The 26,084-nt window shown below is 38.8% G+C and overlaps 1 protein-coding gene and 1 long non-coding RNA gene across 2 annotated transcripts in view; one reads left to right on the forward strand and one right to left on the reverse strand.

Annotated features, from left to right (window-relative positions):
- LOC143272299 (uncharacterized) overlaps window positions 1-14,206 on the forward strand; it is a 39,054-nt gene extending 24,848 nt beyond the window's left edge. Inside the window, exon 5 of the mRNA XM_076566408.1 lies at window positions 14,034-14,206. Within this exon, the coding sequence (XP_076422523.1) occupies window positions 14,034-14,151 (118 nt within the window). The 3' untranslated portion in view covers window positions 14,152-14,206. The remainder of the gene's footprint in view (window positions 1-14,033) is intronic.
- LOC121827945 (uncharacterized) lies at window positions 13,176-19,027 on the reverse strand. Its single transcript, XR_006070288.2, has 3 exons — window positions 18,718-19,027; window positions 18,196-18,311; window positions 13,176-14,104 (listed from the first exon to the last, which is right to left on the reverse strand). It is a non-coding gene; the product is annotated as an uncharacterized LOC121827945 (long non-coding RNA).
- Window positions 19,028-26,084: the final 7,057 nt, after the last annotated feature.

Consider the following 26,084-nt stretch of genomic DNA (forward strand, 5'->3'; position numbering starts at 1 on the left):
AGTAAGGTGAATCTGGGCCAGATTCATTAGCTGCCTTCTGGATAAAGGAAAGTTCAGCTATGGGGGTGGAAATCTAGGACTGACTAGTGGCATTTTGTCCCAGGTTGACCAGAAAGGCTTCCACCAGCCTTTGAAGCCTGGGGGCAGGGGGATAGGGGATGCAGCAGCTAGGGATCATACTGCAGCATGAGGGAATTTCTGCCTTCAGGGGCAAGTGGACATTGAGGAACTTCACTTCAAGGGTACCACAGATGAAGGTGTAGCCTCCCACAGTGGGTATGGGGCTAACAGGAAAGACACACATATGGTCTTAACTGTAGCCGAGCTCTCCTCAGTAGGTTTCAAGGGGCCTGAACTGTCTGCCTCCTCCTCATGGGATGCTGTAGAGAGATCAGACATGGAAGGGGTGGAGATGATGGAGAGGTGACTCGTTTTGTAAAGGGAGACAGCAGGCGAGCAACAGTCAGAGAGAAGAGGGCAGTAAACAGGACTGGAAAATTGTGTCAGAACTTTATGTTTTATGCTTAGTGGGGGACTTCTATGGCTTTTTAGGCCACAGCCGCAGTTTTTTAGGCCATAGTTGTTCATGAAGGAGGGCTTTCAGGAGCCAAACTTTGTTTCTGCCTCCTGGGGAGTCAGCTCTCATGTGGAGGTGCCAGGCAAACTGAAACAGAAAAAAAAACAAATGTGCCTTCCTAACCAGACGGGCAGGCAAGCATGACAGACAACACAAAAGGATGAAAGAAAGGGGGGTAACAGAGCCTACCTGCTGAAGGTAATGAAAACACACAACATTGAGGGGTCTTCTCACCAAAACACACCATCTTGGGGGTGCTATCCAGTGCCCCCTGTTCAAGTGCCAGATGTTGCTGGGTCCTAATGGTTTCCTCAAAGGAGGGGATGAAAAAGCATGGCGTCAATTACATAGACACTGAGAGTCAAGTAAAAGGCAAACAGCAGACTCATTTATTCAGAAATGGGGAGAGCCTTATATACCCTTCTCGCAGCACCCAGGCTGCATCCTGATCTGGTGACATTGCACGGTCACCCCTCATTGGCTAGGCATGATTAGGACCTCTGACAGCACCTGTTGCTAGGCCCTCACACAGACTCCAAGATGGCTCATCTCTCAGCCTCATAGGCCTTATCTTCCTACAGTTATCTGAGGTAGGTCACGATTCCCATTTCCCTCTACATATAGACCACTATATACTGTATAGACTGTGTTGTATGTTTAGACACCTTGGGATTAGAGGAGTTACTGACTGCATAAGCACTTCTCTCAGCTACCTCCTAAAATGACAGAACAGTGGAGGCTTTGTGGAAACTCTCTCCTAGTCTTTCTACATTATGACCTTACCAAGATGTCAACCAATAGGACCAGTCCTATGAAATAGAAGCATTTGTGACCCATACCAAGATGGAATAGCTTCACTGGGTCAGGTATCCCTAACTGGATTTGTTTACCTAACTGGAACCCATGGAACTGCAGAGTCCATTGTTTTAGTGTAGAAAGGTTCTGTAGGAAAAGAAGAAAAGGTTAAGTGGCTCCTTGAAATGGTCCCATGAGCCTGACTGATGACTGGGGTTGCAGCTGTAGCCCTCAGATTCCTTTCAAGGAACATTTTCTTCGCCATACCTCTCACTGAGCAGAGCTGTCACATGACCATTCTTCCCAGGGAACAAGGCTAAAAAATAAAAAACCTCAGCTATAATCAAAACAATGGCATTTGTTAGGCACAGGAATTAAATATGTACAGCTGAACCAAAGAGAACTCACTTTATTTTCATATTTTCTTATTCCTTTTTATTTAAATCAAAAAAGAAAAAATAGAAAATATGAATTTCTCCTTTTTCTCTAAACAATGACAAATATCCTTGGTAAAAGAGTAGGTTCTAATAGACAAAAGTTTGGAAAGATTTCATAAAGATGATGATCTAGAACAATATTAGCCAAACTCTTAATGTAAACAAACTACACAGAGGAAAGGCAAACTCTATCTGCTTTATTTAGGTTATAAAAGACGTGCATATACTACTTCAGTTCATGATTTTAAGAAAACATAGAAAAAATAATCCTTGAAAAATAAGTTCTTGATGTTTTCATTTTCACCTGCCTTCTGTCTGAGTTTCCTGTCTCTGTGGGGAAGATGTTTTCTCATCAGAGATCAAAGCATTTAACCTCTGCCCATCTGATTTTAATGAAGTTAATTCCTTCAGGAGCTTTTGTCTTCTGTTTTCTTGGTTATTGGAAGCCTTCATTTAAATGCAACAAAGCAAACTTATCATATATTAGCTTCTCACATTTATTTCTTCTCCATGCAACGAAATGTAAGTGATGGCTAAGGTGTACTGCCTGATCCTTACTCCAGTATATAATGAGACCTGTGAGCACCACAGATAGTGCAGGTAGGAAAACACTTGGATGTAAGGAATCTACAAATTTTACCAGAACATTGTACTGAGACTAGACCTGTCAGTGATAAAGAGAAGGCATAATAAGCCAAACTGGAGTGATATTTCTTATGGAATTATTAAATCATCAACTCTTTGGTGGAAATGGAAACTGAAAGTATTATTAGCTGCAGAAATACATTTATTATACCCAGGAGTTTCAAAAAGAAATGACAAAATAAAAACTTGGACTTCTGTGATTAGCTATTAAAATGTAATACAGGTAAAATTTGTAAATCAAAATGTCATTATACTGAAAAGAGTATCACCAGGCAGAAAAATAAGCATACCTCATCACAGCCTATAAATTGCTGTGCACACTTCCAATGGGTGCCATGCAGGATTTTTTTCCTTTGAAGGATGAAATAGATAGCGATATTACTTTTAAAATGAAGTTATATTTTATAAGCACTTAAAAATTTGATTATTGGGAAACTTTGAGATACCCAGGTCCTAGAATAACATTGGTTAATGGCAGGCATGAAATAAGTATTACTAAGTAGATCACTAACATGAAACATACATAAAATGTTATGTCTGGAAAATGAGAGTAGATTTGATATTAATTTTACTTTACATTTATTTCTCTCCTGCTTTTTTCTATATTTTAAATTTTGTATATTTTCCTTCTCATTGTGAAGGGTAAATGATAAAAAAAAATAACAGATATTTAAAGCAAAGTTTTGTTAGAATATCAATTACAAGATGGGGGTACTAGGGTACACCTATAATTTCAGCACTTCGGTGACTGGAGCAACAGAATTCAGAGCTCAGTGCCAGCCTCAATGACACAGTGACATCCTGCCTCAAAACAAAACAAAAACTTCAAAATAACAAATATTATTTAAAGACCTAGATCCAAGCAGTGGAATAGGCAGCTAGGACAGATATCAGTTTATATTACCGGAGGAGACCTGCAGCCAAGAAAGTAAAAAGAACAAAAAGGAAAGGGAACAGAAACTCAGATCTTTTTAAAATTTTTATTTAAATTTTTTTCATACAATATATTTTGATCGTATTCTTTCTCCACCAACTCTTCCCAGATCTTCCCCACTTCCCTACCCACCCCAACTTCATGTTCTTTCTCTCTCAAAAAAAAAAAATCACCAAAAACAGGAAAAACAAAAACAAAAAGCAAAATTCAAAACAAACTAAAAGATAATCAATGAGACAAAAAATACCATAACAAAACAAATCTCTCTCTCTCTCTCTCTCTCTCTCTCTCTCTCTCTCTCTCTCTCTCTCGTCTCTCCTAACATATACCAAAATAAATAAATAAGAGAGGAAGGAAGGAAAGAAGACAAAGAAAGAAAAACACACACACACACACACACACACACACACACACACACACACACACACAAAATGAAGTCCATTTTGTGTGAATTAACAGTTCCTGAGAACAGGTCCTGCCCTGGAATTTGTTTGGTATACCCAATGATGCTCCATTAGAGAGAACTTATTTTCCTTTTCCTAAATTCAATCCCTAGAACCCACACTGTGGAAAGAAAGAATCAACTGCTACAGGTTGTCCTTTGACCTACACACACAGAGACACATACACACAGAGATACACACACAGGCTCACACACATACACATGCAGACACACAGAGACACAGAGACATGCACAGACAGACACACATACATACATGCACATATACACATAAACACACAATGAAAAATATTCTTTTTAAACTTCTCTGGAAAATAAAATAGGAAAGTAAACTATTTTATCTTATAAGATTATTTTGGACTGGACCTGCCTGGACTGAGTCTACCAGGTTGATCGCAGTCCTCGGGGGAGGATTTGCCCTGGAGAGGGTGGGAATGGGGGATAAGCTGGGGGTAAAGGGAGGGAATGGGAGGGGGGAGAATAGGGGAACCCGTGGCTGATATGTAGAACTGAATGGTATTGTAAAATAAAATAAAATAAAATAAGATAAAATAAAGCTAAAAAAAAGATTATTTTAACATAGTGCCAAAAACATTACAGATAAACTTTCAGAGATGATTCTATATGAAAACTCAACTTCTGTATCAATAAACCATAAATAATATTAAAGTTTAATTTAAAAAGTGTCTGGAATTCATAAAGAATACTTGGAAATCACTAGTTAAAACTCATCATTCCAATGATAAAAATGGGTAAAAATAGTTTAATGAAGACAGACAAACAGAAAGTAAAAGTTATTCAACCACAACAATAACCAAAGATTTGCTGGTTACAAACACAAGATTCCATTTTCCATACATCAAGTCAAACAGTATAATGTGCTAGTGAAACTCTGAAGGAGAAGAATTCTCACACTGGGCCTGTGAGAACAGAAATAGGTATGGCAGTCTTGGGGCACCCAATGGAGTTCTACAGACTCCAGAATGCTCATTACATGGTGCTCCTGCTATTTCACCTTCAGATCAATGACCTCTTCTCTTTAGAAACCACCTAAAATCCTTGAGCATATACTCGGGAAACATATACAAAGATGCCTGCTGCAATATATTTCAGTCACTGAAAAAAATATGAATCAGAGATGGGTGGTGAATTCCCAAGCCACAAACATAACAACAAACAAACAATTTTATAATGAAGTATTACAAAAAAATTAAAAATAATTTTCACATGCAAACATGGGTTCAGTTTACCATGGTGGCAGATTACAAAACTCTCATGCAGAATGTGTATGACACACACAACACGTATACACACAATATGCAAACAAAAGACCCATCTATAGTATATGCAGAGGTGTGTTTTGCTTTTTGTTTGTTTGTTTTTGTTTTTTGTTGTTTTGTTTTGTTTTTTGAGACAGGGTTTCTCTGTGTAGTTTTGGTGCCTGTCCTGGATCTCACTCTGTAGGCCAGGCTGGCCTCAAACTCACAGAGATCCACCTGACTCTGCCTCCTGAGTGCTGGGATTAAAGGTGTGTACTACCACTGCCCAGCTGTGTTTTGCTTTTTTAAAAGAAGGAAACAATGAATTATATAATATTTTATTCAAGATCAGAATTGTGGGCAGTTTATTGACTCAATGATGTTTTATTGAGAAAATACAATAATTGTGAGAAAATATTAACATTTATCAATAGTAGATGGACAAAAGGAGATATGTGAATATTATTCTTTTCCTTCTGTTTTCCCTGAAATATTCTAAATCTTTTTAAAAAATGGATATTTTTCAAAAAAAATGGAGGGGGCAGCAGAAGTTAGTGGTAGTGGAAAGTAATTGAAAAAAAAAAACCCTCAGGTCATTGCAAACACAGAAACATAGTAAAAGCCAGCTATGAGTCACTTGGTTGAACAGTCTGACTTAGCCTGCCAAAAATAGTTTCTTAATAGCTAGATTTTATTTTTATAGGAAAAATAAATTAAATGACTTAAGTTTAAAAATAAAAATGAGAGAGAACTCTTGTTGGTTTATCCCAAAAACTCCCATCTGAAATGTTTGTTGATTGCACGCATACTCAAAAGAATTCTGTTGTTTCCTATTATAAAGCAGTGAAGTTTTCCCCAAGAACATTGTGAAGCAAAATCCAGACACAAGGCCATGCTCTAATGGCGCCATTAAAATGTTCAGTGCCGTGTCTGGTACTTACAGTAATACTTGAAGCATTCCCCTAAGGCCCATCAAAATAGAGCTGAGATATTATGTTCATTCAAACAAATGTCTTGCAATTTATATCTAATGAAATTTTCCTCCAACATTGTTTCCTTCCCTCCTCCCTCATTAATCAATTAAAAAAGGGTAAAGGCACCGAGTGCTGCATAATGTGAGAAAGTTTTCAGCTTCCCTCAGCCAGGGAGTAAGCAAATGGCACAAGACTTTCTAAATGTGGGCAATACATCAGAAGTTACAGGAAGAAATTAATGAGAGCTCAGGGAAAATAACTCTGCTAACACTTCAGCAACAGATCTTCACTGTTTTTCCTCTTTGATTTTGAAATGACTGGATATTTTTATGGACTTTGCCAGTGAAATAATTCCAGTTTTATTACTATCCATATCCTATGGTTTTATTTCCTAATAAAAATATGTGTAGTGTTAGTGTTGTCCTGAAGTGTAATTGATTTCTGTGAGGTGTAATTTGCTGCCTGAGAAATGGTCTTTTGAATTTCTATAAAATAGCATACAGATGAATGAGATGCTGAAGTAGACCGCTGTGTCAAAAAGTAATAATGGGGACAAAAATTAGTTTTCATTATTTTAGTGTTGGATCATTTTGAGCTTAATTTTCTGAGCTTTTTACAGGCTTTTATTAAAATTGCATATTTCAATTGCAACCTTCAAAAAATCAGCTTCATGTTATGAAAGGTGTTTGTTTCTCAAATTATTATGCTATCAGTAATTTTAATTTTAGCCCTTTTCCAGAAAATGCAAATGAGGGGTGACACAGGAGAGAACAGGGGGTTTCATTAGATAGTTTTTAAACACACAGAGAGTCCTGATCCATGACAAAGCCAGCTAGAAACAATCTGCTGTACCCACTCCAGAGAACAGGAAGTGTTTGTGGAGGGCTTAGGTGGAGGACAAACCTGAAGCATTATGGGAAGCACAGACACTCAACTCTGCCGGGCAAGAAAAGGACACCAACTCATATCGCCTTGTTCACTCCAAGACCACGCTTGCCCACAGACCTCGTATGTGCTCTGCTCACACATTCCAGCTTTCTCAGCAGCCCCAGCCTTCATTTTCTTTTCTTCTCTCTCTCTCTCTCTCTCTCTTTTTTTTTTTTTTTCTTTTTGGTTTGGTTTTTCGAGACAGGGTATCTCTGTGTAGCTTTGGAACCTGTCCTAGAACTTATTCTGTAGCCCGGGCTGGCCTCGAACTCACAGAGATCCACCTGCCTCTGCCTCCCGAGTGCTGGGATTAAAAGCGTGTACTGCCGCCGCCGCCGCCGCCGCCACCACCACCACCACCACCACCACCACCACCCAGCAATCCTTCACTTTCCTCTGCCCAGAAAGAACGTATTTTCTGAGATTTACTTCCTTGAAGGAAAAAAAAAATCACAGTTTTGAAAATATACACATTGTTTAGAAGGCACACATCACCTATCACTTTGCTGTTGAAGGATACACTGCCAATCTATATTAAATTCACCACACATCAATATTGAATTCTTGGAAAAAATTGTGCCACATATGCTGTCTGGATTAAAAGTTTTATGAGATATTTGCTTATTAATTCATGGTCACAACTGGAACTCCTTTTCTCTCATTTCATGTGTGTGTGTGTGTGTGTGTGTGTGTGTGTGTGTGTGTGTGTGTGTGTGAGTGTGAGTGTGGGGGGTGGAAGATAGAGAGAGACACAGAGAAAGAGTTCCATTTTCTGTATCTCATTTCCTTTCACACAGGGCAAAACATCTCAAGAGATTCAAGATTTTTAAGAATCTCAACCCCCCCCCCCCAAAAAAAAAGGCATTCTATGTTTTGATGTAAATCCCTAGGAGTCACGAGTGAAGTAATGCCAACCAAAATGCAGACTTATATACATTTTGGGGAGAAAATTTTTCTAATTGAGACAAAAATACATGATTGTTTATACACAGGCATTCGGGGAGAGTACAGCCCAAATTGTCCACCATGAGCTTGTTCTAATAAACCTACTGAAAGAGGGGCAGAAGCAATCCATTGTAAGATACTGGTGGTTAGAAGTTTTACAGATCAAGACTAGGGAGCCCAAGGAAGACTCTGATGTCATCTACCATGTGCCAATTCCTTTTGCTCTGTTCACACCACAATCATGCATTGTTCACTATGTTCACACCACAATCATGCATTGTTCACTATGTTCACACCACAATCATGCATTGTTCACTCACTACCAACTAATGGAAAAATACCGAGTTCATGTTGTAGATAAGCGATCAGGGCATGTAAAGGACAAGAAAAAAAAAATGGCATTGAAAGGCATCAGAAAGGGTCTTCTCACCAGTCATAGCCCTGAACAACTGACCTACCCACCCGCTTGGTGAGGAAAAAGAAGTCACTGAAGCTTATCACACTGGAAAAAGTGTGGGTCGTGATGAGTTGAACAGGTTGGATGGCTGCTAAAAACCAAAGGCCGAGTGTCAGGAAAGTGCACCTTGGGGAGGAGGGATCTACAGGAGTATTGATGAGGTGTGGAATTCATACCATGTGCATTACAGCAGCTATGTGATATGTACATTGTACTCTCTAGAACTCGTCCTTTCTGATTCTAGTTAGGAAGGGCGACAGGTGAACTTTCCTCATGACCCTGGAAGATGGACGAGAAGGAGCAGACATTTCGTCACCATCCTTTCCCCACTTACTCAATTAAACTCCACCCTAAGAGCCTCTGTAATGACAGCTCCGGGTCATCAGAGCTATACGCTAGCTAATTTAGAGCTACACAAAGAGGATGATGCCCCCAGTGTGACTGACTGAATGATGGAGAAGCTATTTAAAGAGACTAAACTCTCTCTGCAGTTCAGAAACCTTAAGCAGCACAGGAAAGCAAGACTGTATACATGTCTCTACATTCTGACACATTTACACTCGTTTCTTTCTGTTAATATGCCAATCCACTTCACCAGCATAAACCACCTGGGCCTGCAGTTGACCTCGTTTTAGTTTGCCCCTTCCTTGGTATAATTGTCTTGTAGGCACAATAGCTTTGCAAAGCTCTGGAGTGCCAGACCCTGGCTTCACTGTACTGCCTTCAGCACCAAGGCCAGAGGCAATGAAACTGATTTTATACTCATGCTCCTGGCCTTCCTCCCTGCTTAGCCTCTCCTTGCTGACTGGCTGGCTAGGTTCCTTGAGTTCCAGCTCTGGAGAGAGAAACAACCTTGCAAAGACTGCTCGGACTGTCTTGTATTGTATATGCTGGGGAATGTCATGAGGAGTATTGGACTAAGAATCTATAGCAGAGGTCTTCAACCTTCCTAATGCTTCAACCTTCAAGCCTTTAATACTGTTCTTGTTGTGGCGACCCCCAACTATAAAATTATTTTGTTGCTACTATATAACTGTAAATATCTGACATGCAGAATATCTGATATGCAGCCCCCAAAGGGGTCGCTACTCTCATATTGAGAACCACTGACAGAGAGAAAAGAATATCGACTTTGCTATTCTCCTTTGGAGATTTGTTGCTTCAAATCATTGGCTGAGACACTGAAAAGACAAGAGCCAAGCAAAGGCTGAGAGGCTACAGACTGAGCAGAGTTTCTGATCTTTCATAGATCTTACAGAGAAATGGTTTCTCCAAGTCCAGTAATAGGAGAGAGGCCTTGATAAATGTCTCACAGTCAACTGCCTTAGTAATAACTGCATCAAAACAGATCAGGTGTCAGGACTAATGACCAGTTTTTAGTTAGCTAGATTCCTGATTACATTCATGTGACCTGCCCTGAGCCTCACGGATTGTAGAAGCAAAGAGAAATTTTACTAGAGGAAGAAAAGGTAAAATTACACCTACATACACACACACAAAAACAAACAAACAAACAGGTATTTAAATTTAAAAGTTACAACTGAGAAAGCCACGAGAAAGAAAAAGCAACTAAAACAAGAGGTCAAGAATAGGGTTTGCTAGATAAAAACTTTCAATGACTGATGATACATACAAATACCAATTAAACAGAAAACAATGGCAGGAAATAAAATGAAAATTAGATACAATGATTGAGTGGGTCGTCACATTGAATCTACCATCAGCAAGGAGAGAAGATGAATGTTTATGCTCAGTTAACTTTCTTCTTTTTATGCAGTCCAGGATCCCAACCAGAGGAACACTGCTTCTTGTGATGAGCGGGCCTTGCTACCCCAATTAATATATTCAAGAAAATCTTTCACAGACATGACAAGAGGCCCATATTCCAGGTGACTCTACATCTCATCAAGTTGATAATTGAGATTAGCCATCACAGATGGTCTTAGCAACAGATTAACAAAGACTGCAGAAAGCTTAATGAACCAAAATATATTCAGAATGAAGTACAGAGCAGCAAAACAGCTAAAAACAAAATGAAGATAAGGACATGGTACATAAAAGATGTGCAAAGCATAATTGGAATTCCAAAGGGGAAGCAAAAAAGGTATTAACAGCATTTAATGTGAGCCTCGAAGGTTTTTTTAATTTGCATGAATCAAAGACATATTTGTGCTCCTCTGTTCACTGCCTCAACATCTACAACAGAAAAGATACAGAAACAACCTAAATATCAAGCAATAGATAAATAGATTTTTTAAAATGTGGTACAGTCCTATAGTGGAATGAGATTCATCTTGAAAAATATAAGACAACCTTGTCATACACAATAGCATGTGTGAACCTGGGGACATTCCTCTGACTGAAATAGCCAGCCATATAAGCCGAAATATTCCATGATTTCATTTATTTGAAGTACTTAAAGTTAAGAGGCAAATAGAAGCAGAAAGGCTCTCTACAAGTTACACGAATTACAGTTATACAGTAGTTATGCAGTTTTACAAGGTGCCTGCTGAGCTTGTGAAGTCTAGCACACCAGCATGCCGTGAGTTAAGCACTATGCTGTGTATTTAAAGTTTTGTTAAGAGAGTTATCTTATGTCACAAGTTCTGTCCACAACTCTATCATCTGTCTGTCTTTGTATAGATTCAAGATGTAAAATAAATCTCAAGCAAGAATACAATAAAAACTTAAAAACTGCTCTATCTAATATGGCTATATTAAAACAATATCAAAGAGAAACTTTTTGACAAGATGCCTCATCATCAACAGGCAACCATAGAACTGAAGATAATTGCCCAATTATAAACAAACAAACAAAAAAGAATGAAATCTTTTAAATACTGAAAGTGAGTACCTGTCAGATTAAGATGGTATGCATAGTAGAATAATCCCCCAAAAATAAACATAAAATAGATCCATTTCAAAGCTAAAAACAGAACAGAAACACAGGTATGGGAGCCATCAGCTCCTGGTAAAGATACATCAATGTCTAAATAACCATAGCCTTCTAAACAAGGATAATATTGTCTGTGGGTTTGAAATAGGAAATCTAGATAGGACTTGCAAGTGATAGCTCAAAGAAAGACAACACCATTACAATTAGATGGAATAAACTTCAAAGCAAGAAGCATTACTAGAAATCAAGGGAGAAATGTGCACACTTCCTAAGGACAAAGGAGTCAACTCACTACAAAGGTATTAAAGTTGTGGGATACTTTCTACCTAATAGCCTAGCCCCAGAATATGTAAGCCAGATGTTGATGTAACTTAAATAAACATGAAAACCCACAATCATATTGGAAGGCATAATTTTTATCATACTTGTCTCATTGATTTCAGTAATAAAGCATTAATAAAAAAAAGAAAGATCTGAGCTATTTGGCCTAAATGACTATCTAGAACACCTGAACTTTGCACTCCTTCAAACACACAAACAATATTTACCAATCTATTTCAGAAATAAAGGTGTATCTCTCTTGTATCACAGTTCCTGTCAAGATTAAAACAGTCCTGCAGGGAAGATCTTGAAACAGGAAATAAACCATTCAAAGCACCTTCAGGAAGTCCCTGAAACAAACCAGATTCACTAGGCCCCACCCTGCCAGAGTAAGCAATAAAGGCTGAGAGTCTCCTTCAGAACAGGAAGCAAAACTGCAAAGAAGACTCTGAGATCAGACCAACTGCCTAGAAGAAGTAGAAATAAGCTGAGCTTTCTGGAAGACATTTAGAGCAACTGACGCACCTGGAAAGGACACTCTCCAACCTGTTGAGCTGCCTGCAGTGTGCAGTGTGCTCCAGGTCCCTAACCTTGTGAGCTGTCACCTATGCTAGAGTGGGCTTCAGGGATGTGGCTATCCTTGAGTCATTTTTGCTCCTATAATAATCCCTCACCAATATTCCTGTAAGTAATGCCAATAAAACTCACTAGTTCACCAAGATGGACTTGGATGGTATCCATACTTTGGTCTGGCCTGGATTTCCTACTTGAAGTGAATAGATGTGTATGTTGCATCTCCCCAAGGAAAGTCTTGTTACACAACAAGCTCTCTTAAAGAGGAAAATGCAAATCAATTCTGGCAATACATAAAAAGGGTAATACATCATAATCACAATGGCTTTATTCCAAAACTGTGACCCATACAAGGAGAGATTAGCATCTGAAAAATCAAGCAGCAATTTACCACATTGACAGAATAAGAGAAATATATGATCATCTCAAAAAGTGCAGAAGAAAATTGATGCACACTCACACAAATTCAATTTTTTTAAAAAATGCATTGTATACTAGAAATAGTTCTTCCATTATCAAATAATTAACTATAAAAAATTCCTGTACCATGAATCAGATGAAGAGTCAATTATTGGGAGATGCACCTCTCAGGTTGGAAATAATACAAGGATAACTAGAAGTTAAGACACAACTTATCATCAGGGTACACTATTTTTCATATGGAAAATTAGAGTATCTCTAGGTAAAACATAATCTTCAATGCTTTCATAATTCTGCGATTGTAATAAAGAAATTGACTTTAAAAAATCAATGTAATTGCCAGGTGGTGGTGGCACATGCCTTTAATTCCAGCACTCGGGAGGCAGAGGCAGGTGGATCTCTGTGAGTTCAAGGCCAGCCTTGGCTACAGAGTGAGTTCCAGGAAAAGCACATAGCTACACAGACAAACCCTGTCTCGAAAAACAAAACAAAGCAAAAACAAAACAAAAAAATCAATGTAATTACTTTAGAAAATAGAAATTTAGAAAACAGAAAATTAACATGTATTCTTTTTTAAAGTGTATGGGTATTTAGCATGCATGCATGTTTGTGCAGTGTGTGTGTGCCTGGTATCTCCAAAGGTGAGAGGAGGGCATTGTCCCCCTGAGACTGGCATTACAGACAGTTGTGAGTGATCCTGTAGGTACTGTGATTGAACACAGCTATGGAAGAGCAGCCAATGTTTGTAACCACTGAGCCATCGCTCCAGCCTCAGAAAATTAGCATTTAAGAAACAAAGTGGGTGTGTTCTTGAGGTGGTAGACTTAGATGTCAGAGATAACAGTACTCCCCATATTAATGCACTTCAGATACCACTGTCATCAAAAGCCTAGCATTTATTTTCTATAAACACTTATTAATTTTCTTGCTAATTATAAAGGTAAAGTAAGATAAATTATGATGTTTATGGGAAGTGACAAATAGACAAACAGAGCAGAATTAAAACCCCAAAGTGGTGTGTGTGTGTGTGTGTGTGTGTGTGTGATGTGTGCTGATAAAGATGCCATCACAAAACAAGGCTGGTACACATTTGTGAAGGAGTAATATCCTTAAAGTAAAAAAGCTGGATTAGTTAGATACTTTGAAATACTCATGTCAGTTTACCTTGATTAGCAGTTTGACTGGACTCTGAATCAACTGAGAAGCAGACTTGGGAGTGAGTCTGTGAAGGCATTTCCAGTGAGAATTAACTGATGGGAGAATACCCAACACCAGAGTGGGTGGCATCTTGCCATGGTGGCCCAGATATAGAGACTGAAGAAAAGCTCAGTGTTGCTCATCTGCTTACTTCTGTTTCTCGATGGTGATTGCATTTATCCTGTCTCTGCTGCCTCTGCTGCCACTCTCCACCAGCATCAGAACCCAGCTTCTTTACCTCCTGAAGTGGGCTGAAGATCATGGCAGTTCAAGAATCTTCCAGGCCTCTGGAACCAGAATTAAGACTACTAAAGCATCCTGCATCGTGGACTGAGCTGCTAACTGCCTCTCAGACTCTCCAGCGTGCAGTACCCAGGCACTACTGGTTGTAAGTCATTCTAGAAAATCCCCTTGAATAACACATCCATTCTCTATGTCTGTTCCTCTAGGGATCCCTGCTAATAAAATCTTCAAAATGAACCTGGACCTCTACTCTTAACATAACAATCATTTCCAAGTGGAATGTAGATCAGAATACTAAAGAAAAGATTTAAAGTTTTAAGTGATAACTGCAGAGACTATCTTCATGACATTAGGATTAGGGAAAGATTACTTTTAAATGACACAAAACCCACTAAGCATAAAGGAAGATTGATAAATCATAGTTAATGAAAATTGGGACTTTAAAATGGCCATAAATTGAGTGAAAAATAAGCCAGAGTGGAAAGTGTATTTGTACTACTTATCACTTAAAAGGGTTCACGATAGAGCTTTGTATATATATAAAATGTTAGTGTGTGAAAGGAATGTTTACAATTCAAATGAGGGAAGTGTGTAAGGAGAAGGTGAATCCCCAGACAAATACCAACAAGTAACTTAATTTGCATTTTTTTAAAGTGAGAGAATTTGCATAGACAAAAAGCCTGCAAAACAACTGATCAAATCCATTGATCACCTGGCAAAACACAAATCAAAACCACAAGGAGATAATATGGCAGAAACATCACCATGCCTAAAACTAAAAATCAATGCGTATCTTAGTTAGGGTTATCATTGCTGTGACGAAACATCATGACTAAAAGTAACTTGGGGAGGAAAGGGTTTATTTCACTTACGCTTTCAGGTAACAGTCCATCACTGAGGAATGTGATGGCAGGAACTCAAACAGGGAAGGAACCTGCAGGCAGGGGTTGATGCACAGGGTATAGAGGGGTGCTGCTTACTGGCCTGTTCCCCATGACTTGCTCAGACTGCTTCCTTATAGAATTCAGGACCACCAGCCAAGGGTGGTCCCACCCACAATGAGCTGGGGCCACACACATTGAGTGTACCTTAGTGTTTTGAGCAAATAAGTCTCTGAAAAACTACTGCTAAGAATGTAAATTGATACTACTGGGAATGTCTGCTAAAGTTAAATGCATACATACTAAGACTCAGCAATTTTGGTTTCAGTTATTTGTCTTAAATAATTTTATCCAGGACATACACAAGGTATTCTGGACCAAAGGTATATATATATATATATATATATATATATATATATATATATATATATATATATTATAGATGTTAATACATACATATATGTATGTGTGTGTGCCCTTAAATGCCTGCAGATCTAATCTTCATAGTATATGAAAATAATTCCAAGAGATATAAAAGTATATCTCTAAAGCATATAAATAATATATATAATTATATAATATATAGTTATATATTATAATATTATATATATTTTTACTACTTCACAGTGAGTCCTCTAACATGCCAACCATTTCACACTTCTGCCTGAGGTTATACAGGGAGATTAGTGGACACATCTCATAAACAATGGCAAGATTCCCCATGGCTGGGGACAAGTAGATGAATTTTTCTCTCCCTGCCTTGAAATGACACTCTCAATTATAGTTTTTTTCACATGTAAATACATTTTTTTCCAAATGCAAAGTAGTCAGGGAGTCACCTCAGCATCTCAGTGGACAGAGCAGCAACCTCCAGAATGAGGTTGACCTGAGTGCCTCTCCTGACAGTTATAGGGAGAAGGTAAAGGGTTTGGGATATATGTAAGTGGACTTTTTTCCACTACCAGCACCAAATAACAACACTGAAACATTGTGAATTATGAAAGGTCAAGCCTGGTGGTGGTGGTCCATGCCTTTAATCCCAGCACTTGGGAGGCAGAGGCAGGTGGATCTCTGTGAATTCAAGGCCAACTTGGTCTACAGAGTGAGTTCTAGGACAACCAGGGCTACACAGAGAAAACCTATCTTGAAAAAAAAATATGAAACCTTAGCCTATAGCTTAGGCTTGTTCCTAACTAACTCTTATAACTTAAATTAACCTGCTTTTATTAATCTACATTCTATCACATGGCTTTTTACCCTTTTTTTAATTATGTATGTCTGACTCCCTCCACGTCTCATTGGCATCTCTTCTGTGCCTCAATTATCTCTTCCTACCTCCTCTTTCTGCCTGGAAGTTCCACCTATACCTCCTGCCTAGCTATTGGCAGTTCAACTTTTCATTTCACCAATCACAGCAATGCACCTTCACACAGTGTACAAATATCCCACAACAGAATATATAGATGTTAATACATATGTATGTGTATGTGTGTGCCCTTAAATGCCTGCAGATCTAATCTTCATAGTATATGAAAATAATCCTAAGAGATATAAAAGTATATCTCTAAAGCATATTAAGTATATTTGCTTCCCTGGCTCAGGCTATTATTTATTTATGCTTTAATTATATGCATGTGTGTTTGTCTCTGTGGGATTATGTGCACTTGAGAGCAGGTACCCACAGAAGACAGAAGAGAGCATCAGATACCTGGAGCTATAGAGTTATAGGTAACTGTAAGCTGCTTGACATGGATTCTGGAAAATGAATCTTGCAAGAACAGAAAGTGCTCCTAACTGCTGAGCCTTCTCTCCAGCCCCCTGTGGATAGAACTTTTGACAAGAACATGGGAGTTTCAAGTGAAGTTCTATTTTCCCCAGATTATACAGCCAATAGAAATACATGCACATGTACACCAAGAACACATTCAAGAATGTTCATAGCAGCTTGCTTGTAAAAGCTCCAGACTTAAACCCAATGTCTACACAATAGAATGGAAAATCATCTATTGCATTGTGCTCATAAAACAGAATCCAATATAGGCATAAATGTAGAAGACTTTCTATTTCATGCCACAACATAGATAATTCTCACACACAGCTGTAAGCAAAAAAAAAAAAAAAAAAAAAAAAAAAAGCCAGACATAAAAGAATGCATACCATTCTTACTCTATTGAAATAAAACCGAAAACTAAGTGATGTGTACTAGCCCACCTCTCAGTGGGCTGAGGTGACAGGATCACTTTTGCCCACAAGTTCAAGCCACTTGGTAGCACAGCAAGGCCCTGGCTTAGACCTGGAGTAAAAATAAGAACTAATTCGTGACTTTACAAGTTGAAATTCTGGTTGCAAAGGTAGGAAAATGGTGATAGGGTGGGGACCAAGATGACAAAATCAGAACCTTGGAGTAATGTCCTTTGTCTCGGTGGGCACTGATCACATAGATGTGTTCATTCTGTAAAAACTCATCAAGAACTTCAACATAGTCTTGAAACTTATGTGTATTTAAACATTTTATATTGGGAGGAAAAAAGGAATCAAGTTCTCATTGGGGCTCAGCAGTTCTCAGAGAATCCAGATAAGTGAAGCTCCCTGGCTCTGCAATTCTAGAATCAAAAGCAGAGGCAACATAGACTATGCCTTCCTCTGTCTCTCCCGTCCCCCCACTGTTCTCACTTTCTTCTCTTTCCACTCAAGCTGGCTTGCCAGAGAAAGACACATGAAGTTGTAAGTGTACATAATGGCATGGCTAATACTGTTAGTTCTCATGTGATATACTTCATGGACAGCATGCAGCTTTTGAGGTTCTGGTCTTGCAGTGTTGCTATAATAATTAGCAAGAAGCTGGCACCTGTAGCCTATAAGCAGAGACATGCAGACATTAGTTAAAGTCAAAAGTTCCCCATTCTGAGTCCTCCAGATGTCTCAGTCAGCAAAGACACTTGCCTCCAAGGCTGACAATGTGAGTTTGACTCCTAGGACCTAGATGGAAGGGGAGAACTGACTCCCAAAAGTTGTGCTCTGACCTCTACTTGGACAAAGTTTACATTTGTACACCCACACACAATAATAAAATGAATAAAAGTGTAATAATGTTTAAGTTGCCCCTTCTATATCTCTTGTTAAATATTTTAAATGTTTATATTGTCTAAGCAAAAGGGGAAGCTTTCATTCCACAGCAAAGATAGACTAATTATACATTTAAACCGTAACTCCTCCATAATGAAAACATGCTGACCACTGAAAGAACAACATACCTCAATCTGACAGCTTTCTGCTCCAAAGGGGGCCTTCAGGTGATAGCAAGGAAACCAAGAGCTCTCTCTAATGTTCCAAAGCAATTTTCTAATGCTAGAATCATTCCTTCACACACCTGCAAAGGATTCAGAAGCCCATGGGGAAGTAAACATTTATTTCAAAAATAAACTTTAAAGTTTGGAAATAAAAACAGACAAGCTGTTTTCTTGTGTTACAAAATGTGGCTCAGTGCTACCAGAGGTGCTGTAATTAGACTTTCAAAGAGCAGCAATAACAGGTGACAATGTACTTGGAGACATTCAAGCGAGTACACAGCTGAACAAGTGCAATTTACATCCATTACACACAGATAAACACAGAGGACTAGGAGGCAGGGGGCGAGAGTTCTCCTTCCGCCCTTACCACTGACTATATGGATTTCCTTCTCTGCATAATAGGAGTGAGAACTAACTCTTGCTCCATCATGAGAAGCAAATGACCAATGGAAAAAATTCTCCCAACAGAAGTAACTTAGTAATTACCATTTGTAGGGGCTGCAGCGGCAGCTCAGTTGGTAGCGTGCTTGTCTAGGATGCATGCATGAGGCTGTAGGTTCCATCCCCCGCACTGCACCAAACAGATGTTGTGATGCGGGACTGTGATCCCAGCACATGGGAGTTAGAGACAGAAGGATCAGTATTCAAGGCCATCCTCAGCTACATAGTGAGTTCAAAGCCACCCTCGGTGATACGTACTCCTATCTCAAAAAAAAAAAAAAACAGATAGTTGGGGCTAGAGAGGTGTCTCAGCAGTTAAGAGCATCTGTGGCTCTTCCAGAGGACCCAGATTTTGTTCCTGGCACTATCCAGCAGCTTACACCCATCTATAATTCCAAGAAATCTCTTTCCTCTTCTGGCATCATCAGGCACCAGGCAGACATGCAATAAACATGCGTGCATACAAGCAAACATCCAAACACATAAAATAAAAACAAATGACTCTTTTTTAAAAAAGAAAAAGATCATGATAATTCCTATTAAAATCAGATGGAGCCTTTGTTTTCCTTTTCCTTATAAGCTCCTTTTCTTTATTTTACATTTTCTCCCATTCTCCTCCTCATTCTCCCCTTTCCTCCATTGCCTCTTAAAACTTCAGCTAAGTTACTTTTTCTTGTTTGTTACCCAAAATTGATTTAGTTTCATTGAGTCATTGGTTCATATAAGAAAAATAAGAAAGTTTTCTTTCTGTAGTCTAAAAGAATCATCCCTGAGTTTATTGGAATAACAGAGTCAATTTGTTAGTGAACAATATTTCAGGGTCACAAGCAACAAACCTACTAGTGATTTTCCTTTCAGGGACATTGAACCTACACCACCTCATTTCTTTCAGCTGCCCTGTGCTCTCCCCTTGGGTGAGTATGCATCTAGAATGGCTTCCCTCTCTGTCCACTTTCTGAATGTTAAATGAGATCCTAGGCTCTCTGATCAATGTTAATCAATCAATAAGTACTTTCTTAGCATTTATAATATGCATGGCTGGTATTGGGTATTTGGAAAGCTGTAGTTAAGGCTGGTTTGCATTTTAAATATTTTGTAGTATTTTCAAGCCAGTAAAGACATTATATATAATATATATCATATATAAATATTATATTATATAGAGTAGAAAGGCTGAAAAAGCTAATTAAAATATCCATGACCTCAATGTATTACTTACTCTCCTATCTAACTGAAACCATCTCTTAATCAGCCTGTCTTCAACCTTCCATCTCTCCCCATTCATTCTTCCAATAAATATACAGGAGCTTTTATTGGGTGCGCTTGGGCCTTCTGTCAGAGATGCTAAAAATACCTTCACCTCAAGGATTTTCATCTAAAAGGGAAAAAAGGCCAGTAAATAAACAATTATTCTCTAGTACAATGAAGTAAGTACTGTGGCAGCCGGGATGAGGCTCTGACAACTGTAGGAAAAGCAGACTGCCTCTGTGAACCCAGCAGAGCAGGAAGCAGCAAGGCAGGGAGCTGTTTTGTCCTTGGCTGTGGCGCTTGCTCTGCCCACTCCTCAAGGGCCAGCATTCTTCAGAGATCTTTGCAATGCCCTCCACGTTACTCGTCCCTTCTAGATCATTTATTTGGTTCCTCAATTTATACCCAGCTCTTAAAGAGTTTCCACTACCACATAGGATTAACCCTAAATACTAACTCAAACAGATGCCCTAATAAAAGATAAACCCTTATTAAATCCTAATGAGTAAACTGTGAATTTAGATGGAACATAGAATGCACAGAGCACAGAGTGTTTCTCCCAGCTTACTTGAAGCACCCATTCAAATAAGTTAATGCAATATCTTAACCGACAAAGATAAATATACCTACATAAACAGAGATCATTACAATGCAAAAAATGCTCCAATCTTTATTAGTATCATTGACTCATTAAATATTTGTCCTACTACATTGTATCTGTTCATGTTCCTTAAATCATAAATTCTGAGTAAAAAGTCTCTGAACCTCTCTTCAGACTGTTAGCAGTCAGTTGCTACCTAAGAATCAAGGACTGCATCAGCTGTCATTAGGTTTACTCAAAACAACTGCTCTTCCCATAAGGTGCATTGCCCCTTACAGGCATCATTCTAGACAGCAGCATGAAACAGCCACAGAACTGCCTCAAACACAAATTATTGTTACTTAAATTTGATAAAGATGAATAAAATATAGTTCATCCATGTGGTATGTGTGTGGAGGCAGATTAGACATGTTGTTCAAGACATCAGCAGTTTGTGTTCAGACAGATGGATTTTGTGTATCAATAACAGAAAACTTAACCAATGTTCAATAATCATAGGTAAATACATTTTAAAAGATTTACTTCTTATTTTATGTCTATGAATGTTTTGCCTGCATGTATACATATTTATCACGTGTGTGCCTTGTGCCCAAGGAGGTCAGAAGAAGACATTGGAGGCCCTGAAATTGGTGTTACTGATAGTTGTGAGCCACCAGGTGGGTCCTGGGATCTGAACCCTTGTTCTCTGCATTGAGACATCTCTCCAGTCTCACAAATACATTTGAAACATTCAACCAAAACACTCAAACTGTTTGTGATACATCTACTAAAAGGGATCTAACTAACACATGATAGGCATGTTATCATTGTACATCAAGGAGAAGAAGAACCTTCTAAAAGGTGTATAAAATATGGCTTAATCTACAACATCTCTGGGTGGAACCCAGCTCAGAACCTATAACACAACAAGGCCTACTCAGAGGCTTCTCTTAAGGGACTTGATGCTCCCAGGTCACCTGAGGAGCAGAAGGTCTGTGTGAGGACATTGGCCAAATGCAGAATCCTTTTTGGAACACTGGCTAAAGCATGTGGAGTTAAGATAGCAAAACCACTGACTTCAATTCTTTCAAAACACATAAATCTTTTGGCTCACCTACATCAAAGCCCAAAGTAATGTATTTTCAAGTTCAGTCTTTTTCTGATAGCTTAAAAATATAAACTAGCTGGGCTGGAGAGATGGCTCAACAGTTAAGAGCACTGGCTGTTCTTCCAGAGGCCCAGGTCTCAATTCCCAGCACCCACATGGCAGCTCACAACCATCTGTAACTCCATTTCCAGGGCACCCGACACCCTTATACAGACATACAAGCAGGCAAAACACAAATGCACATAAATCAAAATTTAAAAATATAAACTAGCTAGGAGTGGGGGTACATACCTGTAATTCAGAAATTGGTATGTTGAAAAGAAGGATCAAGTACATAAGAACCAATCTCTCTCTCTCTCTCTCTCTCTCTCTCTCTCTCTCTCTCTCTCTCTCTCTCTCTCTCTCTCTCTCTCACACACACACACACACACACACACACACACACACACACACACACACATGCAAAAAGAAAACCATAAACTAGACTCTAGACTCAATTCTTTCATTCTTTGTTCTACCCTTCTCTTGAGACTCTAAAATAGCTTCCCCATCTCATTTAGTTACACAAGTCCAGGTTTGACATTCCAAACATTCTGCTGCTGGTGGACCCCAAGCTTTGTGTCTCATGGGACCCTTGTGAGCTGATTTGACATGTATGGTACCTCATACAATCGTCGTGGCCAAAAAGGTGGGGTATGTGGCTTAAGCCAGTTAGGTCCCAATTTAGGAGCTGTCATTAAGTGGAGTGAATTATATCCAAACCAAATGACTAGAAGATGGGGTACTGAAAAACAGAAGGGACAGATTTTGAAGGTGCATCTGAGAAATGTTTTATGTACGACCACTTCAATTATGATAAGCACTCACCATGTCTTAGTATAACATGTGCTGACTGCTGTGACTAAGGGCATTTGGAATGAGAATTGAGAAATGGACAAGATCTGAAGATGAATACGGCATGGTCACTACTCTTAAGACATTTGACACATAATTTAAAGGGACCATCATGCATAATTTCCTTAGGAAACCAGGTGTTGAGTGTTGACAAACCTGGCTCATACAGCCTCTTTGGAGGGGACTGCAAGGTGATTTGGTAGTGAAGCTTGGTTCTCCTCCTCTCTCAGGCCAGAGTTTCCCAGTCTCTCTGTGAAGGTACCTTACCTGTCTTATTCAACAGATCATGAAGCTTCCAGATTACTGTGACGCTGTGGTAAGAAGACAGAGAAGGAAGTAAACATTCTCATTTTAAATTATTTTGGGTTTTATTAAACTAGTGATTGCCAAGGATGCTAGTACTCATTGTCTATGTTTTCTTGCACTTTCATTAAACAGCTGTCATTCTTTCTACTCATTGTGACTCGCCTGTTTCCCACACCTGTTTTTAAGCAATGACAAAATGACATTAAAAATTCAATCAAAATGTCTATTTTTTTAATCACTCTTTGGCGAGGATGATGAATTAACTCTAAAGAATTGCCTTTTCCCCCCCAGCATGAAGAAGATGTTCAAACCTATCATGACAATTCACAGGGATTCTCTTAAAACACCAAGCTGCACTTGTGTTGCCTAAGGTCACATTTTCAATAGGTGAAGCAATCTAATTATGTGGTTATCTCCTGAACCGCCAAAGCCTGCTCATCCTACAATCTTAGTACCTCCTAAGGTTTACTTAGACATATATTACGTGACACCAAGTGCACAAACAACAAAAGCAAAATTAGACATCAATAAGTCGACAAACTGAACAGCTCCTATGTTAATCCCACCAGTCAAGAATAAGACCACTGCCACAATTTAAAGCCAAATTCTAAGCAAACTTATTAAATAATGGTCAGGTGGATGGGCTCTGGCCAGGTCCATCTCTGGGTTTCCAGAAAAATGGCTGTGAATCAGGGTTTACAGCATCTTAATTATTTCCCATCAGGTTCAATCAGAGCTAAGCATAAATCCTGATGTACCTCCAGCCTACACCAGGGACAAGCATACATCCTGACATATTTCCTGCCTGTGAACCTCCCACCCACATGTGATTAAGCACATCTAGTGCATATAGGTTAAACAAACTTGTTTGGGGGAATGAAACACGTGACTTGTTATCTCCCATAAACAACAGCCTCCAACATTTCCGGAACTATCTGGCCTTGAACAAGAGGCTTGCAGATCAGAGGCATTTTTGTTTCATAGATCTCTCAGGCACAGTAATTAAAACTTAAAGTGTAACTCTGGCTCTCACATCTATACACTAAGGGAAACAAACCACAATAAAAAAAGAATCATTTGAAAAAAATGATAAACACATGTAAAGCATACATCTGATAAGGGACTATATCCAAAATATACAAGGATTATCTGTAATACAAGAGCAATAAGAGTAATAAAGAATTGGAATTTGACAAAGCCCTTGCATATACTGTTAAGTTTCAAACCCAGGACAAATGGCTGAGGTGCCTATTTAACATATCAAAGGAACCTGGCCTCCAGGTTCTCTCAGCATGCCTCAGTCTCTCCCTGTTACAGGGTATGGCTGGCATACTGCACCCTCTACCCTGAACTCTGCGGCCCAGGGACTAGGCTGCCCTTCCCCCAGAGGCTCTTCCCTTTATAATCCAGACAGTTTGGTTACCTTTGGCCTTCTGGCTGTTGCACCTAGTTTCCATCTCTCCCTTCTCCCTTCCCCTCCCCCTCTTCTCATGTGGACCAGCTCAGTCTAGTGTTTTAAGTAGGGACTGAGGGATGCTGGGAGAACCTGTGGGGCAGCTCCGCTTTGATAACTAAAACAGGCATCTCAACCTTTTTTCCAGGGTTTGAAACTTACCATAGACATTTCTAAATAAATAAATAAATAAATAAATAAATAAATAAATAAATAAATAAATAAGCAACATCACTGATCAACAAGAAAATGTAAATCAAAGTCACAATTAGACACAGCTTCATATCTGTGAAGGAAACTATTACTTTAAAAAGTATTGGTGAGAATAATTAGAAAACAGACTTGTACATTGATGGTAGGGACATGAAAGATAAAGGCATTGTGGAAAGCAGTATGATAACTTTAAAAAAAACTTAAAAATAGAATTTCTACAGAATCTATAAACCCACTTATGAATAAATGTTAAAAATAATTGATACCAGGATCCAATAGGTTGTTAAAATATTACACTAACCATGCTGTGCAAGCCACCTAAGTAGCCAGTGACAGATGAAAAACACAGAGCATACACTAGGTACATAATAATTTTAAATCACCAACTAGGTGATCCTGCCTCATGCAACATGGGTGAATCTGAAGAATATTCACCAAGAGAGAAGAGCTAGTCATAGCAACACAAGCCTGTGTAACTGGAGTATTCCTGTGTCCACCCAGCTCCTGTAGCTGCTCAGGCCCAATTAAACACACAGAGATTTATATTACTCATAAATTGTATGTCCATGGCAGGCTTCTTGCTATCTGTTTTTGTATTTTAAATTAACCCCATTTTTATTCATCTATAAGTGGTCACGTGGCTCGTGGCTTACCAGTATCTTAACATCTGCTTCTCATGGTGGCAGCTGTCAGAGTCTCTCTGCCTCAACCTTCTACTGCCAGAATTCTCCTCTCTCTTTGTCCCACCTATACTTTCTGCCTGGCTACTGGCCAATCAGCATTTTATTTATCAATCAATCATAGCAACATATATTTACAGCATACAGGACATCCCACAGCAAGCCTGTGTGAGGCAAATCAAATAGCCCAGGGCTCTGATGCAGAGAGCAGAATGGTGACAACCAAAGCCTGGGTAGAAAGGGAAACGAGCTGCCATTCAACCAGCATAGTGTTTCAGTGATACAAGATGGATAATTCTAGAAAGCTTACTCCATCTGCCGTACAGCACTGTGCCTATAATTAACAACTCTATAGTGTACACTTCAAATTGTAAGAGAGTAGATCTCATCTTAAGTGTTCTTACACAATAAAAAAAGAATACAATAGAATAAAAATGTCAATAGGAAAAAAAGTGACAGACTAGTTCTGCTGACAGTATTTATAGAACCAAACAAATGTACTGAAAGGGGGACATTTTCTGAAAACACATTTTGGATTGAGCAAAAAAAAAATTAAAACCTTGTACATTCTTAAATAAGCAAAATAATTACTGTTTAATTTTTAAAGTAACATTCTATGGAACCTCTTCGAAGGAGGACAGCTAAAGGGCTCTCCAATAATGAAAGAAACCCACTAGCACTTATGTTCCTTACTGCCTCCAAGTGCCACTTCTCACACTAAATGAAACTGTATGTCTTAGTAAAGCTGTTTCTTGTATGGGTGTTTTGCCTACATGTATGTATGTGTGTAGCTGAAGTTTTTCTGTGTCCTGTTTGGTCTGCAGCTGCTCAGACCCAAGTAAATACACAGAAGCTTATATTAATTAAAACTGCTCAGCCTTTAGCTCAGGCTAATTACTGACTAGCTCTTATACTTAAACTCAGCCCATT

The sequence above is a fragment of the Peromyscus maniculatus genome, chromosome 3 (assembly GCF_049852395.1).
Source record: "Peromyscus maniculatus bairdii isolate BWxNUB_F1_BW_parent chromosome 3, HU_Pman_BW_mat_3.1, whole genome shotgun sequence".
NCBI lineage: Eukaryota > Metazoa > Chordata > Mammalia > Rodentia > Cricetidae > Peromyscus > Peromyscus maniculatus.